The sequence below is a fragment of the Artemia sp. Qi Xiang Cuo genome, chromosome 18 (assembly GCF_049724085.1).
Source record: "Artemia sp. Qi Xiang Cuo chromosome 18, ASM4972408v1, whole genome shotgun sequence".
Taxonomy (NCBI): Eukaryota; Metazoa; Arthropoda; class Branchiopoda; order Anostraca; family Artemiidae; genus Artemia; species Artemia sp. Qi Xiang Cuo.
Window position 1 is genome coordinate 46,579,828 of NC_142811.1, and position 20,307 is coordinate 46,600,134.

Below are 20,307 nucleotides of genomic sequence, written 5' to 3' on the forward strand. Positions count from 1 at the left end.
ATGGGCCATAGGTAGGGCCACCTAACCCAAATGCTCTTTTTTGCTACCAGTCCGCCTCTGCTGTGAAAGGATTACTTTCTTGAACAATGTGTTTGCAAATTGCAAAGCATTTAGATGAAATTCTAAAGTAATTAAGACTTCTTTCAAAGTTCCAAGACAATTTCCTACAACAGGTATTTTGTAGAAATGACAGAGGGCTAAGTTTAAGGAGTGATTTGCATAGTGAAACATAAATTGAATGAGGAAGACTTTCAGGGACTGTAGCAGAGCAGCCTTGAAATTGGTGGAGGGTCTATCGCCTTAATCCCCCCTCCCTGGGTTCGCCCCTGTGCATTTGTGCTGCTATCATTTGTCCACTGAGCTACTGAAATCGGTATCCAAAAAAATCTACGTGTGTCCAGCCCTTCAATGATTTTAAGTGATAATATAGGTGGCAGATTCGAACCACTATTTTCATCAATTACTTAAGTAGTTCCTACTTTTCTTGCAATTCAAACTATAGGTACTTCTGGATGTACTTTTACCTATTGTATTCTTATTAGAGTTATAAAGATACACGTTATTTTTGGAACCTGAATTTTTAGATCAACAATTACTGGATTGCATAAATTCTTGTAAAGATGTCTACGAAAGATTTGACTAGGTAAATTTAATAAAATTTAAAAAAGGAAGGTTTGGAAGCGTCATTTTACTCTTTCAGTGTGTTAGCTATTGTCGCTGGAGGCCTGTGGTTTCTACGAGATGTTTATTGTTGTTAAGTTTTAGTTATTGCTTCTATTTAAACATAGGCTATTCTGTTTCAAGGATAGGGTTTGCTGTATTTGCTATTTAATAAAAAAAAGAAATATATCTAGGGATAATTAGACTAGGCTAATGCTAATGCAAATAATAGGAGCTCTTATTAAAAGCGGCTAAATATTTATGCTCTGATAGACTAAGCCCAGGTGAGACACCCAGTAGGCTACTTCAGACAGTTAATCACTACTTTAATGGTTAAATATCTATAAAATCCATGTCTTGGTAAATTTTTGCAAATTATATTATTGACTTAAGAATAAAGTGAATATACCACTTGATGCCTTTTTTATGCTCTTTACAAATAGGCCTATAATAATGACTTCTATTGGAAATCCAAATTTAAGCCCTTTTTGAGCTCTTGAAAATGACAAAAATGTAAAAACCTAACCTAGGTACCTTCCCTCCCCCCCCCCCAAAAAAAAACAACACTTTAAATATTGTAGGCTAGGCTATATGCAATTAAAACCATGCTATACACTGTAGCCTATTTCTCTACAGCAGTGTCTTGCATCATCCTGTCAAAACTGGTTTTGGTAAAGTTCTACAAAATCATATTATTTAGTTAGGACTAAAGTTAATACACCATTTGATGCCTTTTTTTATGCTTATTTAAAATATAATAATCATTTCTATAGGAAATGAATTTCAGCCCCCCCCCCCTATATAGGCGATACTTAACCTAACCCTGAATTGGCCGATATAAGGGGGGGGGGCTGAAATTTATTTCCAATAGAAATGCTTATTATATTTGTAATCAGCATAAAAAAAGGCATCAAATGGTGTATTCACTTTAGTCCTAACTCAATAATATGATTTTGTAGAACTTTATCCTGGGTTTTCATTTAGTCTTCAGTTTGAGATATATAAAAGAGTGGGTATTTTGAAGGAGTATCTGCAAAATTTATTGTTACAATTTTTATTTATCCAACTTAATTGTGGAAAGTCAGTGCTTGTGGACTAAAAAAGGGATTTATTATGAAATAGTAAGTTTAAAACAGATGTTTTAAGCCTTTTTACACCCTATATATTTTTATATTTCTGTCATTTTCAAGAGCTGAAAAAGGGCTTAAATTTGGAGTTTCTGATAGAAGTGATTATTATTATATTTGTAAAGAGCATAAAAAAAGGCATTGAGTGATATATTCACTTTATTTGTAAGTCAATTATATTACCTTAAATTGCACTTGCTAGCAATAGGACAAATCCTGTGTCGGCCAGCTTCAGTGATGATAGTTAATCATCATCTGTGGCATCCCAAATGGTGCACCATGGTTTGTTGAGCCACTCCCTATCCACTGATCACTTGAACACATCCACGCTGGTAGAGGTTACTGTTTTTTCACTAAGGGAGTTCCACAAGCTGACAACTCTATTTGAGAAGAACTTGTTCCTTAGTCTGGTGTTGGCTTGTTTCCAGAAAAGCTTTGGAGAATGACCACAAGTTCTATTTGAATTGTCTGGTTGGAAAAGGCCAGGAATGGTATCCTCAGCATTTAGAAGCTTGTATGCTGTTATCACATCGCCTTGTTTGCAACAATATGTTAGAGATGGTATTCTAAGCTGACGGAAATGGGATGGATAAGGGACATCATAGAGGTCTCTAATACATTTTGTTGCCCTCCTCTGGACTGATTCTAGAGCTGCTTGGTCTGTCTTATTGATTTGGCATGCAATACACATTCCAAACTCTAGCCTTGGTCAAACTAGACTCTTGTATAGCTTGGTCATAACAGTTGGAGATCTGCTAGTGAACGTTCTTTTGATTAAGCCAAGAGTCTGATTAGCCTTCGCAATAGTCGCTTGTGCATGAATATGAAATTTCAATTCGTCGTCTACCAGGACACCAAGATCTCTCCGCGTGCCTGCTGGAAATGGCATTTTGGGACCCATCCCTACAATCCATATGGTACTGAGTGTGTGGGTTTTTCTTCCCAAGGTGGAGAGTCTTGCATTTTGATGCGTTGAATTCAAGCCTCCAAATATTAGTCCAGTGAGTGAATGTATTGAGGTCCAGTTGGATAGACTTAATATTCTCTGCTGTGTCTGCACAACTGATAAGTTTCGAGTCATCAGAGTAGAGGCTTACTTTGTTGTTTAGGATTTTTGGCATGTCATTTATTTATATATATTAAATAAAGTCAGACCCAAAACTGTGCCCTGGGGGACACCACTTCCAACAGCGGCCACCTCAGAGAAAAACGTCCTTCCATCCTTGCCAAATCCTTTAACCGTCTGTTTCCTATCTGTTAAGAACTGCATCACCCACTCAACCACACCACCACTCACCCCAATAGCTTGGAGCTTGATTCAAAGTCTTTTATGGCAGACTTTGTCAAACGCCTTTGCCAAATCAATTAGTATGATGTTGACTGGGAACCCCTGGTCTAGAAGATTAGTGATATAATTATAAGAATCAATCAAGTTTGTTTCAACCAACTGACCAGACCTAAAGCCATGCTGACATGATGAGAATAGTTTATTGGTTGTCAAGTGTTTCAGGATTGCAGTGTTAACAATCGCTTCTAGTAGCGTCCCGACTGCAGAGGTGACACTGATTGGCCGGTAATTGCTTGCGTCCTCTTTGCTGCCACCCTTATGCGTGCCTTTTGAAAAAAAAAAATGTTTCACCATTAGACTTGTCTTAGTTTTCTTGATAAAATTGTGATTAGCTTTAATATTTTATTGATAAACAATGCTGAGTATTTTTAATACACTGACAGTCAGTAGGGAAGTCTCAGGTAAAATCCTAGACAAGCTGCTTTTGCTATCTTGGAAAGTGGTTAGGTTAGGAAAATAAAACTTTAAGAATCCAGGTCAAAAACAGGCCTACTCTGGAGAGATAGTGCCAAGTTACCATGTTAACCCTCATAATTCATATTCATAAGTCAATAATGTGAATAATGAAAAATTTACCTCACTTTCTTTTTTTCTGGTTTTGGTTTTGAAAATAAGATTCCTGTTATTTGAGTAGAATTTTAAGCCATATAAATATTGTTTTTTCTTCTTCTAAATTTAAGAAATGTATTTGCAGATCTTTGAAACCCCGCGATTAGGGTAAGATTTATATTAACAGACTATTCAGGTAGCTTAGAAATAAACTTTCCTCTATAGTCAGAATTGCATCCTTAATACAAATTTAACGTGCAATTGCATTGAAAATGAACTTTACCCCCACCCCTGTATGTACCAGTTCAGGGTATATATTTTCACATTAGGGGGGGGAGGGATAAAGTTCATTTCTGACACAAATGAATGTTAAATTTGGATTTAGGATGCAATTCTGACTATATAGGTAAGTTTATTTCTTAGCTACCTGAGTAGTCCATTGATATAACCTTATTCCACAATTAGGAATTGAGCAAAGCTCTGAAGCTGAAAATACCTTTTTTTACTTCATTTAAGCTGAAGATCTATTTTGCAAAGTTTTACTTTTATACATTTACTTTTATAAAACAAAGAGTTTTAAAGGTCAGTGCCCTCTAGAGAGAGAAGGAGTAGAAATAAATGTTTCAGAATATCTTTCCAAGACAAAACTTTAGCCTGTAGATCCATCCCTGAAAGTTTCATTTTCCTTACCTAAACCCTTTCCAAGATAACCAAAAGTAGCTTGTCTAGAATTTTACCAAACCTAATCTTGGAAAATATAATCCAGTCTAGACTCAGGGTTCTAAAACTGGAACTAAGTATCCAAATCATCAAAATGCTCAAGGTTGCACAGATGCTTTCTAAGACAGGCATTGTGAAGCAGAAACATATTTCCTTCTCTCAATAGTCCCTAATCTAGGCTTATACCAACCTGTTTTTTTTTAATCTGAGGACTCTTTTTAGGCTGGTTTTTGCAAACATATCTCTTCATTCTACTCTGATCAGTTTTCTAAGGACTCTGATGAGATGTTTATCAACATTCTCTATTTAATATTTTCTTCAGCAGTGAGCTGTAAGACCTTTGCACCATGATTAGCTTTATTCACACATTGAAGCAACATTAAGAAATAAGGTCCAATGTTGGATCTGTTAGGCTCTATTGTTGAAATGGTTACTAATTAAACACTTTACACAAAATATATAAAAAAAGAAGGTTGTGACTATGGTTACAGCCCAGTAAAATGCCTTCCATTTAGAATAGATGCAATTTAAGCCCACTTGGTAACAGTGACCACAAATAAGTATTATCAAGGTATATAAATATACATACATGGTATGTATATACCTACATACTAATCACTATTAATGAGACACAAGTGACAAATAGCTCCTGCTGTATGGTTTGGCCTCCTATGGTTTGGCCTCCTGCGGTAAAGGTTTGGCCTCCTATTCTTTGGCAAGTCTCCTTTTGAAAACTTTGGCTGATGTTGAAGGTGTGGTCTCCTTACTTAAACAGTTCCAGTAATTGATGACCCTTTGGTGAAAAAAATCTTGACCTTGTGTTTTTCTTTCTTTAGGTAACTCAGTTAAGAGCTTCTTTTGGGATTCATTAACATAATTATGTGTCACTGCACCTGTAGTAGAAGGTCAAAGATGGTAGTATTAGGGTGACATATACAAAAATACATTTGGTGGCCCTCCTCTGCACAGCTTCAAAAAGATTCCACATGATTTGCTACTAAAAGTTCAATCAGTAAGTCCAAGGCTTGAATTTGCTCTGGAGGCAGTTTGTTAAACTTTAAAGGTTATCTATAATTACTCAGACTTTTACCACTGGTGCAAGTTAAGAGTAGAATAGTGTATCATTCATTGTTTATTGGTGCTGAGGATTATTATAGCTAAAATGAATGGTGACACACTTGGATATATTAAAAAAAGAGAAGCTGCCTGTCTGCACATGCCTTAATGTGATCAAGGCTGGATTGTATCAATGATTTGTTGAGTACACCAAATAGTTTTGAATCATCAGTGCAAAGGGTTTAAGTGGCTACTGACTTTGGGCATCATTTTATTAATATATAGAAGAAGCATTGTAGGTCCAAGAACAGCTTGCTGGGGAACACTACTTAAGACTTTGCAAGGTTGTGAGTAGGTAAATTTGCTGTTGGTTGTGAATAGTTGTTCAGTCTGAGATCTGCTGACCAGGAAGTCCATTAGGCAATCTACTAAGTCTTTGCTGATTCCTGCTGCTGTTAACTTCTAACAAAGCTGATTATTTGGGACCTTGTCTTACAATTTAACTAGGTCTAAAAGAATCAAATCAACAGGAAGGCCTTTGTCTAGTAGCTGGGTAACCTGTTTGTATGTATCTAAAGGGTTGGTATCCACAGGTTACCCTGGGAGAAAGCCTTGATGAAGCAAAAAATGTGAGCTGCAAGATGCTAGTACTTTGATGAGTTAAGAATCAGGCTTAATGACTCAACTGATTTGTGCCCAGCATCTTGAATCATAGTAGGATTTTGGTACTGGTGTGTTATATGGTTGCTTTTATATACTAATGAGAGACAAAACCCGCCAAACTGGTTATTTCTCAATAGCAGTCTCTTGAAATGGAATGCAAAGAGTAGTTTTCATTGCATTTACAATATCTAAACTGTTGGTTTTTGGGGTTTAGGGGGGGGAGGAAGGTACCTTTGTTAGGTTACAAATTTAATATATGCTATGCTTTCCCCAAATTTGTTTATAAACTATTATATATTCATCCTATTTTATTTCATTAGCATTAACCAAACTTGACTTTTTAGAAGTGACCATATAATGCACCAGTACCAGGATTTTTTTTTTTTTTAATATGAGGCAAAATGTGTCAACTTCTATCAAACTCCTTAAATCAGGATTTCGAAAAGTTATGAGGCTCAAAACATTTTCCCTAGGCCTCATGTATGCTATTGATCTATTTCTGAAAGTTAAATTTTTGTAATGCAAAGTTTGTGTAAGTTCTTGAAGTCCCAGTGCCCTTTAAGGAGTGAAGATGTAGATTTAGATACATTGAAAGACCTTCTCAGGACATAGTTTAGGCTCTGAAAGTGTTCCTCAAAGTTTGATTTACTCAACTAAACTAAGTTCAGATATCCTTAGACCATTTTTGTCAAACATTCCAGAGTAAGAGCTACAAAAGAACTAGAGTTGAATGCTATAAATTCAAGTAGCTATGGCTGCAAAGGGTATAATAGTCTGAGTTGGTTATAGTCTAACTAAATTCACAGTCTGAATACACTCAAGTTTCGAGATCTCTATCTGTTAAGAAGGTATAGGGGCTATTGGGTCCAGTAAACCCTACTCTGTAATGAGCATAGTTTTTTGGGGATCTTTCAAGTCCTTTGTTGCAGCTGGTCCCTGCTGTGTGTTGCACTTTTCAATTGAAGGGTCAAGCATATAATTAAGTTTAAAAATGAAGAATAGAGTAAAGTAACAAATATATAGCTGCAGTTTTGCTGAAAGGTGTATGACATTTTCACTCATTGGGTGTAAATGCCAAATAACATTTGTTGAGCTGTCCTCAAAGGAAGGATTAGCAGGATAAGGTAAGTGAGGAGGATCAAAGTGCAACTGAACATTAATCCTCCCACAGCTGATCCTCCCTTTGAATGCAGGTCAGCAAACAGTATTTGATAATGATTTCAGAAAGCTGAAAATGTCAGGTTATATAGGTATGACCTTTATGCATAACAGCAATGAAATTAACAATAGTAAAATTGTCAATGTCCACTTTGCATCTATCAATGACGTTTTCCGAGTTGCATCAACTAAGATTTAAAAGAGGCCCTGTCTGTGTGCTAAAAAGCACATCTTTGACAAAAAAGTTGAGCAGAAGGCTTGTAACTGGTAACATATCCAGGCACCAACATGCACAGAGACATGGGTATCCACAGGAAAGAGTATGAGCTGGAAAACTTTCTGGGGGGGGGGGTTATTGTGTTATAAGTTAGAATATTTTTTTAAGAAAAGTTTCATATATTCCCCAGATACTATAATATATTGCAATTTTTGTATATTTTGGTCTTCTTGGCTCTTTGGAGCACCCCCCCCCCCCAAACTAAATGTATCATTCATTGACATCTTCAAAATACATATTTGTTAAGGAACTGTTGAAAAAAACTTTTGTCACTTACTTTAGCATGATTTTTCTTTTGTTTCAGAGAGACTACCTCCAATGGAGGACAAGATTATAATGGTCCAGCTGGAATGGATGTGGAGGGCACTATTGAAACAAATTATGACAAGGTATTCTTATTCCTTATTTTTTCAGTAAACTTGAAAAGAGAATCCTCTTCAAAAAGGAGTTGGTATAATTGGTATTTAAAAAAAAAAATATGCTTAAAAAAATCGCTGAAGTTCAAGTAAGCACAAAGCCTTAGATATTTTGATGTAGCTAATGCAAAGACAATTCTTCTGTAATTTGTTCAATAGCTAATATGATATTTAAGCCTTAAAATGTGCCCTTGACTTTATTTTAACTGAAAAAAGAAGTGCTTTGAATAACTTTTTGAAGTCAGAACAGTAATACTGTTGAAGCTGAAATTAAAAATGGAAAAAAAAATTCTAGCAAATAGGCCTCATTTTTGAATCTCTAGTATCATATTAGTCATTAAGTAAAATTAAAAAAAACAATCTCTTCATTTGGTTAAATAATTGATATAAACTTTGAGGAAAAATAAAGTTATAGGGACCTAGGAACCTGGAAATTGTATTGGATAGAAATTAAGTTTAAGATTGAACACTATTGCTATTCCTTTCTCTAAGGGTTGAATTTTTTATTCTTAAGTAGTTTTATTTTGGTAACTTAGTTTGTTAATTCAGGAAATATCAAACTAAATGAAAAGGAGTATGTATTTAATTTCTTTTTTTTTGAAGCAAGGTTCCTTTGTAGCTTCCTCTGACCCAAGCTTCTACCATCTTGTTCCTATTCCTAATGACTATTGGCCATTTATTCAAGCAGGGGAGAAAGAGGAACCTTGTGTAAAGTTGCACTTTTGCACTTAGAACTTCCAGTTGAGGACAATTAAAGATTAAATTGCAATAGTGATTATATAGGATTTATAAAAATTTTGATATTTCCACTTTGGTCAATTTACAATTGTATATCTTTAATTTTGGGCAATTAACTGGTGCATTAGCTTAACAGACAAAATATACACACTAGACCAACATTTGACAGCTTTGAAAAAAAAAGAATTTCACTGTATTTTTTGTTGATCTTAACATAGTGAGTGACCAAAACATGATTTTTACTGTATATAACATGGTTAGTTGTCTACTCTGAGTGTAGATTCCCCCAATAATTTAAAAAATATATTTTTAAATCTTGACTAAAAAAGTCCCCCCCCCCCATACACACATACACGCGTACATTTTCAGGTGAATTGGTATCCCTAATGAATGGAGTAGGAAATTAAAAACTATTTGCCTCAGAGAATTCAAGATGGGATTAAATTTGATGTAATTTTAATTTAGTAAAATTTGGTCTTCAATTAAAGGTTTAAGTTTTCTTTGATGCAACTTGAGGTTTTCTGGAAATGAGCGGATTTGTTTTAGTTTTAAACCATTTTCATTTATCAGAAGATAGATTGTGCTAGGTTGATACACATAATCATTAACTTTTCATTAGAATTGTAATTATTGCAAAATGGATCAGTGCCTTAAATCAGAGAGTGAAGTATGTTTTTGTATCACATCTAGCTATGACCCAGCTGTTCAAATTTGTGTTATCAATCGCTATTGAAAGGTCCTAAAATTTAGATTCTGCCCTTATGGACTGCATTTAAGTCTAATCTATATTGAATTAAAATTATTTCAAAAATCATTCACAGGTAAAGAAAACGACTGGGAAACAATCAAAACGGAAAAAGATAAATAAGACATAAAACTAAAACACATAAATAATCAACACAACTATATTTATTAAGTAAGCATAGCCTTCCATGGATGTCATCTGCAAAAACGACATCAGTGATTGTATGAAATGTTGGCCTAAAATGAGGTATGATCATCAGGAGTGTTTGAAAATGGCAAATATTTGTGTCAGGGTTGGTATTTTTCAGTTCAATACCACATCATTTGCATGGCAAACCAATTTTAGCTTTTACTCCTAATGAAAGTTTTAATTAGCACATTTTAGCTTGCTAAATGATTTAGTGCTTTAAGTACAAATTTTTTGAGTAGATAAGAGTTTAACCAGCTTTTGTTAAAAATTAGACATGCAAATTTAAAATATTCAATAAGCACTTAAAAAATTGGTCTTGTTTCTTCCTTCAGTCCCTTGAGTATAGTATGGGCTACTACTTTTTTTTTTGGGCTACTACCATTTTTTTGGGAAATGAGACAATATGAAGTTACCATCAATATAGGACTTGAATGTGTATAGTGTACCTTACATTGTCACATTCCTTTTCCTTACCAAGACAACTTACAAATTAAAACTGTACTGCATAGAATGCTGGTAGATTCATCCTCCATGAAATTTCCGCTTAGCTAATGAAAAATCTAGATAGAACCCAGTTTGACAAATTCTTCTGTAGTCAGACTAATGTCTATACTAGGGGTAATTCTGCAAAAATCCAAAAACAAACAGAATCAACTAGACAGAGATCTTCTTTCTGGTCAGTTAGAGCAGTTAAAGACTGGAACTCGTTCCCCGAAGAAGTAGTTTCGGCACTAACTCTAAACATCTTCAAAAACCGTCTTGATAAGCATCTACAGCAAGAAGTGTTTATTCATAATACATAACATACAAAAGTTATCTGACTTTGGGCACTAGGTGCACTATGTTGAGCCAAAATTAGAGAGTGCCACAGCAGGATATGATATCCTAGTAAGAGGCACTGTTCCTGTAAGTTATAAATCATTGAGAAGTCCCTTTTTACAGTTAAAACATACTATAGTTCCTTTGTTAAGTCTTTTGTTCTTTTCATCCATGATTTTATTGCTTGTTTTTTTATCAAAGCATATTGAGCTTTAAGTAGTACTTACTGCTTGGGATTTTTGTTGTTCTATTTTCTTTTAGGCTTATTCTACATTGTCTTGCTTGTCTTAGCTCTGAGTTATTGAAGCAAATACACCTTTTTATATCTACTTATGATGTAGCTGAATATCTTAATTTGTGTTGTAGGTCTGCGATAGCTTTGATAAAATGGGTTTGAAAACTGAACTTCTTCGTGGTATCTATTCATATGGTTTTGAAAGACCTTCAGCTATCCAGCAGAGGGCAATTCTTCCGTGTGTAGAAGGAAATGATGTAATAGCTCAAGCCCAATCTGGTGAGTTATATCTCTTTTTTTATATTTTGTTTTATCTTATATGACATTTCTTACCACTTAAAGCCATTAGGGGCCCTACACTTTACAATAAGCTGGCATTGACTTGTTTTGTTTAAGAAATGAATATTCTCTTCTATCTAGAAAAGGATCTGTTTATTAATATCTAAAATAAAACTAGAATTGGTCTATTCAGTAAAAACTACTTCATGGCTATAGGTTAATTCAATATTACTATGCAATATACCCAAACAACCAACCTTCCCAACTTCCTCATCCCCAAATAATTTCTATCGTTTGATACAATGTCTGCCCATTCCTCCCTTTCAATCTACCCTGGAAAGTTTCCCTTCCTCATTCCTTTTGGCTTCTTATGAAAACTCAGAAAGTAATTAAATTATCCTAACCCCTTTCATACATTGGATAGACTTCAATATTGAATTGAAGTTATCAAGTATTTTGCAGTAGGTTGCATCAAGACATGGCTAATTGTAAACTGAGAAAAGCCAAGACAGATAGTCCAAGTAATTGAGAGGCAAATGTTTAAATGGCTGGGGCACGGGTAAATGGCGGGAGTATGCATGACTCTTATTAGACACATACTTGTTTGTTAGTTTTTGGAAAGGCTTGCCTGCCTAGAGTCTCAGGCATGCTGACCAAGAATTTAAACTTGACATAAGACCGTTAGATTCAGGGATCACCTTCAATCACTTCTTCCAAAGTGTTTCTCCTGTCTCCGAGTGATAGAAAAATTTCTCTAAACAATATCCCCAATTTTAATGTTTCCCTGACTCTTTTAATTGGGCTCTGAAAGGCCTGAAACTTTTCGAAATGGCTTTCATAAACAAACATTGCCTGACTTGCATTTTTATTTTGAAAAAAAGTAAAGAAAACTGAACAGTGTAAAAAAAATACACAAATTCAAATGAGAACAACGGTAAAGGCTGCTGTAAAAAAATTAGGCACAGAGTTTGAAGGTTTAAAAGTAATTTCAAGTGGAATAAAAATTTTTAAATGAAAAGTAAAAGACTTAATAAAACTCACCTTACACTTTTCCATTTTGGAGCAAATTGGAGCGTTTTTAGGAATCATTTAAATTTTTTTCAGTAACACTGATGCATAGAGTAAGGAATATTGTGGGGCGATGGAAGGGCTAAGAAATTCATTTACTTAGATATATGCATTAACAAAAGAGAATGGATTTGTCAATTAATTGTGTTTGTTTAGGAGGGTAAGTAGGGAATATGCGTGCTAGCAAGGCAAGACACCTGTTATACCTGTTAGCAAGGCAAGACACCTGTTATACCTGTTAGCAAGGCAAGACACCAAATATTAATTAAAAAGACTCAATTAAGTTTATCTTAACCAAGAAAGATAAAGTTTGTAGGGCCATGGTTCTTGAAAACAAAAAACAACATAGAGATTGTTCTAATGCTCATCTGTTTGCTTTCTTGGCTCCACTTTTCTATGGGCATCTAATCATGAAACCAATTACTCTTTGATTATATTAGTTACTTATCGTAATTTTGGAAGTAGAAAACAGGAAAGTCAGCTGTCAAGAAAAGAATATTAAAAGAGGTTTGTTTCCAAATGTACTAAAACTTATAAGTTTTTTCCTCGGCTACTTGGAAAACCTGAATTTTCTAAAACTAAAAATGAAAGTCTGCGGCAGCTCTGACATATAAAGTTGTCCCTGAATAGCTGAGTAGCTCTCACTCTGCGTACGTAATATACTATGCCAACTTGTGATGTTACGTTATGTGTAACCTCTCACACTTTAATAAGTCATTCCACAGTAGGCTAAGTAGACATCTAAAAAAAACTCTCATGCTCATTTAAGATCCTCGCATTCTTCTTAAGCAAACTATTGAAAATTTAAAAAGTTGAAATGGAGATTTGAGCTATGATTAAGGAGGAAAGAGTTGCTAGGAAAAGCTTATCAGTTAGTTTTCAACTTTTTTTTTATTTTTCATTCAGAAATTCTAGTCTTGTTCCTACTTTATTGGAATTTTCCATAACATAATTTACGTAGCGTAAAATTCTAAATAGAGCTCGAACCTACTTGGTACTGGCTATGTTGCACACAAAATTTGTTCTGTAAGATTACATAACGTAGTACAAAGTCTTAAGTTATGCTAGAGTGAAAAGTTTTACAGTGTAGTGTGAAAAAAAAACATTACATTACATGTTAGGACTTCGCCACGTATTGATTTGCTTTCTAGTTTAAAAAAAAAATTAATTTTTGTTTATAGTGAGAGGATTTTTTTCTTTTTCTTTATAGGGCAGTAAAAGAAATGTGACGCCAGGGCCATATCCGGGATTTTTGTTTAGGGAGGGGTACAAAGAAAAAATGTACAAAATGTATCAACAATTTGTTTACCTGTATTTTTGTTATTTCTGTACGAGTCGGAAAAAATTGTTGGGGAGGGGTTCGAACTGGTTACACCCCTCAAGGCTATGTACTTATATACTTTTTCTCAAGGCTATGTCCACATCTTCAAAGAACCAATAGCCATGGCATTGTGATGCCATGGCTATGATACGCCGTATCTGGACACGGACATTCTAAAGATTTGACCATTGGTGATTTGACCTTCCGAACAGACAAATTTGAAAGGGATTGTGAAGGGAAATGTTTTGAAAGGGATTGTTATGTAATTTATTGATGGCTTATCGGTCTAGTATATATTGAATAATACTCATTTGTGTGTTTAAGATATGTTTAGTTTCGTGTTTATGCGTGAGAAAGAGTAATATTTCGTTAAAACAAAGAGTACGAAAAAAACGATTAAAAGTATTTGTATTTAGTTATATCTATCAGTTAAAATCTAATATTTATTTACATATTTCTACATCAAAAATATTTAAAAAGAATCATGCTTGTGCTTTTGAAAGTCAAATTTTGTTTGCGGCTAAATTAAAAAAAAATTTGGCTGCCAAATTAGGATGTTACTGATAAAGATCTTGAAAATTTCCAATCTGATAACGTCAACGATGAGTTTAAATTTGAAGCATTCATAAAACTAAAAGAATGTTTTACAAACTTAGAAGAAATTCAATAATGTATAGGAGAGTGGTATAATGCATCAATTAGGTCTACCTCATAAAATATTGTTGGAAAATTGTCCAATTTGTTTTGTTCATCTCTTAGCAAAGCTACAAAATATTCTTGCAGGAGAAATGATTTTTGATGGTCTCTGACCTATTTCGAAAGTCTACTACTTCAGCTGATTTTTGCTACTCTTTACTTTATTGATTTGCCCTTTTTTATAGGTACTGGCAAAACTGCCACATTCTCAATATCGATCCTGCAAAAAATTGACACAAGTCTAAAAGAGTGTCAAGCACTGGTTTTGGCACCAACAAGAGAACTTGCACAGCAAATTCAAAAAGTTGTGTTATCTTTAGGTAAGTTTAATAATATATATTATTTTTGTCAAAAGTTTTAAAACTGTGATAACTTGAATCATAAGACTCATTCTTACGAATTTATCCATAACTATCCAAATATATGGGAAGATAAAAAGAATTGAAAACTGCACAGACCCATTTTGGTAATATAGATGGCATTAATGTTAATAAGTCTTGTATAACCTGTCATTTGATAGTTTCAAACTTATGTCTCCTTAAATATAAACCCCTTTGAAGGAAAAAAGGTGAAGGATACAGCAATGGACTCAACATTTCCTACCGCCAATACTGATCTCCGTTTCTCGGCCCTTCAGTCAGGATATACGATGGGGAGGGGGGCTGAGGGCTAGCAATTTTGTGATGACCTCTAATTATAAATCCCTTTTAGGATGAATTCATTAATCTATAGTCTTACTTGCTTTAATCGTATATTATGGTCATGATCATTGAATATTAAAACAAAACCAATTTGTTCATACTGTAAAGTTTAAGGAAAAGATGAAGCCAGAGTTAAACTGTAGCCAAGTTTTATAAGTTATATTCTTTATTCATTTTAACGTCACACTTTCACTGCAGATTCAGGGGGATTTAAATGGTGAGAACTTGGTTTGAAAGACCAATATTGACACTTATTATTACACCTTGTTTCTGGAAAAGCTGGTATCCCAATTTGCCAAAAATGCTTGATGGCCAAAGAAATAAAAAGGTATCTAATAGAAAAGTCCCAATCGGGCTCATATACCGAGTTGAGACGTTTCATAAGCTCGATGTTAAGCTGGGAGATGTTGTCGAGGGTAAGGTCTAGCAACTGGCTAGGTATTTGATAAGGGCGAGGAAATGTCGCCAATAGTCTCTAAACAGCTGATATATATATATATATATATATATATATATATATATATATATATATATATATATATTATATATATATATATATATATATATATATATATATATATATATATATATTTTCTGGGGGGGGGGCTTGAAGCAATCGACCATTGTGGGCTTAGCTTTGGCTAAGTTGGTGAGTCCTTCAATAATAATGATAATAATATCAAATGTCTTCCATTATTGCTGTGTTTGTATGTATATATTTTGTTAGGTTTAGCATACTGATTGCAAAACTCGCATTCCAATCTTTCAGAATTTCGAAAAGCCTGCTTTCAGTCTTTTGCTCTCATTGCGTTCATTAATCATTGAAGCTAATAGGAATTAGTGATAATTAAAGAACTTAATTCATGATATTAATGAAATTACTAAATGACAATTAGTTACTATTAATGACAATTTATTATCATTAATGAAAATTACTTATCATGAACGATAATTAATGAATATTATTAATGAAGCTAATTATCATTAACAATAATTAAACTATTTTTACCTTAATCCAAAAATGGCTAACCCTGCAAATTTAACAGCTTATATGCTTGTATTTGTCAAAAGTTGTTAATATTGTAATTTCTTTTTGTTCGTATATTACAAAGAGGCAACCATCTATTTTGCTAACTAGTATTTTTGACAAAAATAATTAACTGTCATTAATGATGATAGTCTTTTGGAATACACTCTAATTAGTCAGTAATAAAAATCATGTTAGAAAGTTTATAAAAGCTCTTCCCACCAAATAGAGCCTCAGGTGGTGATATTGTGGTGAATGAGTTTGTGGAGTATGGTTGCTGTGATGAAAATACGGTAAAGATCCTCCAGAGCCATTGATGGCGCATAGGGCGTCTAACCGACGTTCAGTAGCCTTTTTTTTTCATGGGGACAGATAGCAAGCTCGTTGCCCAACCTTGCGTTAGCCGATATATATCCTTGGGCTGCGTATTGCCAAGCAAAACATCAATTCCCTGTGCTACCACAGGGCAATGGTTGGGAATTTGGAGATGCATTCTTTTATCTCATCTATGCATATATAATCGAATGTCTGTATGTGCGTCCTCTACGCATTATTACACTGTTCATCCGATCGCCAAGAACTCTCAGAAGCCGTTGAGCACACTCTTGCAAAGGTTTTAGTTATAAAATACCCCCCCCCCCCCCCCCCCCAAGGCCGTCTTAATACTTTTCTTGATGACAGATATTAGTGGTCTCTCAACACAAATACTTGACAGTCCCTTCCAGTAAAATTAATCACGTTTTTTGGATGTTAAATTAACTGGTTAGTTGCGTATGAATTCTGTAACCTAACACACTTCTGAAATTATACAAGTTCTGTTTCAGTAAATTCTCTGAATTTGGAATTCAACGGTTTCGTTATTCAACCCAATACTTTTCAAATTCAAAAATACTATCGTTGTTTTACATGTGGGGAAAATTTTCAAGGGGGGATTCCAGCTGGGATGGGGAGAATTTGACATATTAAAGTGAATTTGATTTGTATGTCTTTCCGATCCTTTGCATACATAATCAAAATAAATTAAGTAATTTATGTAAATGTAGGATAAAAGACAACTTTACTCAGTCTGGGATTAACTGTGTTGCGGAAAGCATGACGTTTGAAAAACAAAATTGATGGACATGCTTATCGATTCTGTGCATTATCGTGTTTTTCGATTTATGCACTCGACTTTCCAATGAAGGGGAATTTTCTGAGGGGGGGGGGAGAAACTGTTTACGGGGGGAATTTTTCAAATACTTTCCAATTTAGAAATACGATCGTTACTATTACGCGGGAGGAATTTTTCGTGGGGGAGTATTCCTTGAATTTCCTGTTTTGAGATCGCAGTAACGCGCGACGGGTAAGCTAGTAAATATATTATAATGTTGGTAGCTAATTATGCTTAATCTACATATAAAACTATGTAATATAGTATTAAACTCATAACTTATGCAACTATATAGCCTACTCGTTTATACTGCAGTCATTTTTCATTTTTTTTGTTGAAAAGGGATAAATCCACAAAATCCAATTTGTGATTGATATTAATAGTGACCGTAAAAAGCTACTCAATTACTCATTTGAGTCACTCAATTAATTGAAAATGTTGCATAAAAAGAGGTTAAATTTCTTGCAAAAAAGTCTTACAATATTCACTTAGTTTGTTGGAGTTTCATGGCTGTATTTGATTTTGTTTTCTAATTAAGAAACACGCTTTGTCACACATTTAAAACCTTTACTGCAAAAGCCTTAGCAAAATGGAGAATTTGTGGAACAGGCTTGTGTGACCATGGTGTGTCTAATGGAAAAGAGAAAAAGCCAGTAGTTTTTAGTATTCACTTCGTCGGGTGTTCATAGGGTTCACTGCTTAGATAGGACACAGAACTTGAATTATTTTGATCTGAAATTGAGATTTATCCTCGTCGTACCTTCAGCATTCAATTGGTAACTTAAAAAAACCGCCGACCCCTCTTGCCAGCTAATGGAAAAGCTAAAATACACTAGGCTAGCAAACTACATTTTAGCATTAAAAAAAGAAAGAAAAAAAAGAAAAAAAGGTACGGTCATGGGAAAAGATTTCGCTAGTGAAAACTCTGTGACAATTTGGAATACTGTAAAAATTTTGTTGACTGATTATGAGCTTGAAATTAAACAATAATAAAAAAAAATACCAGTTTTTTAAAGTTTGAAATGCTTTTTGAAACCTATTCACATTCAAGCTTTCGCTTCTAGACTTTCTATTCAATCATTTCATTTCCAAAAATTGTTTTTAATAGATTTTGTCGTTTAACAAATCTGTGTCGTTCAAATAGCGGGAAATTTATTAGTAATAATTGGGATAGTATAAAGAGGCCTCGAGTCAAATAAGTAATGAATACTTAGAAATAGAAACTTAGTAACTTTTTATTTTTGACAGCTGTATGGTAAATAATAAAATCTTAGGCACAGCCACGTTCTAGACACAAGTGCAAACACTCTGGACATCATCTATTATTTACTTTATGTCAGAATTGGTAAAATGGTTTGGCTGCGTTTCAGATAATAGTATAGTCTTTGGAGATTTAATCTGAAGTTGGTGTGTCAAGTACTGGTTTATTAAACAACGGTTTAGTAAGGTACCCGACTGTATATGATATATATGTGATACTATATACCACTCTTATTAGGTGACTGTTATATTTTTAGGTGACTATATGGGAGCACAGTGTCACGCATGTATTGGTGGCACAAATGTCCGTGAGGACTTAAAAAAATTAAGCAGCCCGGGAGTGCATATAGTTGTTGGAACTCCGGGTAGAGTTTTTGACATGATTTCACGGCGTGCCCTGAGTAAGTATCTATATTTATGCTCTTTTTTCAGTCACTTTTTCCTATCCTTTTTAAAAAACTCTGACACTGTTTTATTTTGTTTATCATCCTAATTGGTTTTTGTCTCTCACTTTTCAAATGGGGAGTACCAGTGACTATAATCTTTTGTTGGCGTAATTTTTCGGAAACTTTCATCGGGGTAGAATCTTCTGGTTGCAATCTTTCTGGGTACAGACTTCCGTGAGTCTAAACTTCCTGGGTGATTTTTATTGAATCTAATTAATATTTTTCCTCTGTTTTGTTCCATGTTTTAATTTTTGTTTTCTGTAAACCAGGGGCTAAAATCTTTTTTGGATGTAATCATTCTTAGACGTTTTCTTACTCTACTATTTCTAATAGTTTGCTGCGGGACTAAGCCACCTGAGGCAAAGACAGCTATGTACTCTCCTTCCCAATTCCCCAATTCAAATTTTAAATCCCTCCAATGAAGTTTCACTCTTATTGAAATCTTTTTTTGTGCCCTTCCCCTATTTTTGACGTCTTGCTTTTCTTTTGCTGGATTTGCCTCAGCTGGATCACAAAGAAAAAAACAACATTCTACCCATCATTCTTAATCTGTAAAAACTGACCTAATTATTTTAACTTTCATTACAGTCCTAGACAATGGAATTGAAAAAAACATCCGGGATATTTTCTTTGACATCTTCATGCTCACATTTCAGAACTGTTTTTGACAACTGTCACTATTGAGCTCCCAATATCCTATCTTAATTCTAAGACTTATCTTCAAAACTTTTTTCAACGGTAAAAAATAACAAAAAAACACCGCTTTTGGAGTTGATCGTATATAAAAAATAAAACTACGGTAGAAAATCTATATTTTATGAAAAATAGCCTATATTTCTATTTAAAAAACTCGAAATGGCTAAGATACCCTTATCGGTTTAAAAAATATCTTAAGTCTGAGAGTCTAAAAGTACGAACAATATATTTCAATTTTTTTTTATCACAATCATCTTCTTAAAAATGCTTTTCAAATAGTTATTTTAAAAAAAATGCCAGGCATTATATCTCAGGCTGTAATTCCTTTTCGTGGGGTGTGTGTGTGTGTGTGTGTGTGTTTAAAACAATGTGTCTTCTCACACTCTACCTCTTTCAGAAATCTTTTATTAATTCTGCAGTATACATCTAGTTGTCACTTCAGCATATATATTGCACTTTTAGTTCAAATATTGTGCAAACAGAAGAATTTAGAATATAACTTCAAAATGTGAAAATGATTTAAAATTTTTTTTTATTATCATTTGAAATTAATTTTTGATGTTATTTTTTAGATACCAAGTACATCAAACTGTTTGTGCTGGATGAAGCTGATGAGATGTTGTCTCGTGGTTTCAAGGATCAGATTTATGATGTTTTTAGGCATCTCAGTGAAGATATTCAGGTCATCCTGTTGTCTGCCACTATGCCTGATGATGTTCTAGAAGTTACTAAACGTTTTATGAGGAATCCCATCCGTATTTTGGTCAAAAAAGAAGAGTTGACCCTGGAAGGTAAGTCCTGATTTTGTAGACTGAACCAAAAAATAGGTTAAGCTGAAAAGGACTTTGGGATTTTGCTTCAAACAATTTTAAAATCGTTGCTTAAAATATACCTCCTTCGTGCTAAAAACAAAAAAAAGATTTGACTCTTAGAGATAAGAGCCAATTTTTTATGACTCACAAA

The 20,307-nt window shown here is 34.0% G+C and overlaps 1 protein-coding gene across 1 annotated transcript in view; it reads left to right on the forward strand.

Moving 5' to 3' along the window:
- Positions 1-596: 596 nt before the first annotated feature.
- eIF4A (eukaryotic translation initiation factor 4A) overlaps positions 597-20,307 on the forward strand; it is a 31,631-nt gene continuing 11,920 nt past the window's right edge. Inside the window, exons 1-6 of the mRNA XM_089104405.1 lie at positions 597-643; positions 7,863-7,947; positions 10,832-10,979; positions 14,250-14,384; positions 18,460-18,603; positions 19,917-20,135. Coding sequence (XP_088960531.1) covers positions 621-643; positions 7,863-7,947; positions 10,832-10,979; positions 14,250-14,384; positions 18,460-18,603; positions 19,917-20,135 — 754 coding nt within the window. The 5' untranslated portion in view covers positions 597-620. The remainder of the gene's footprint in view (positions 644-7,862; positions 7,948-10,831; positions 10,980-14,249; positions 14,385-18,459; positions 18,604-19,916; positions 20,136-20,307) is intronic.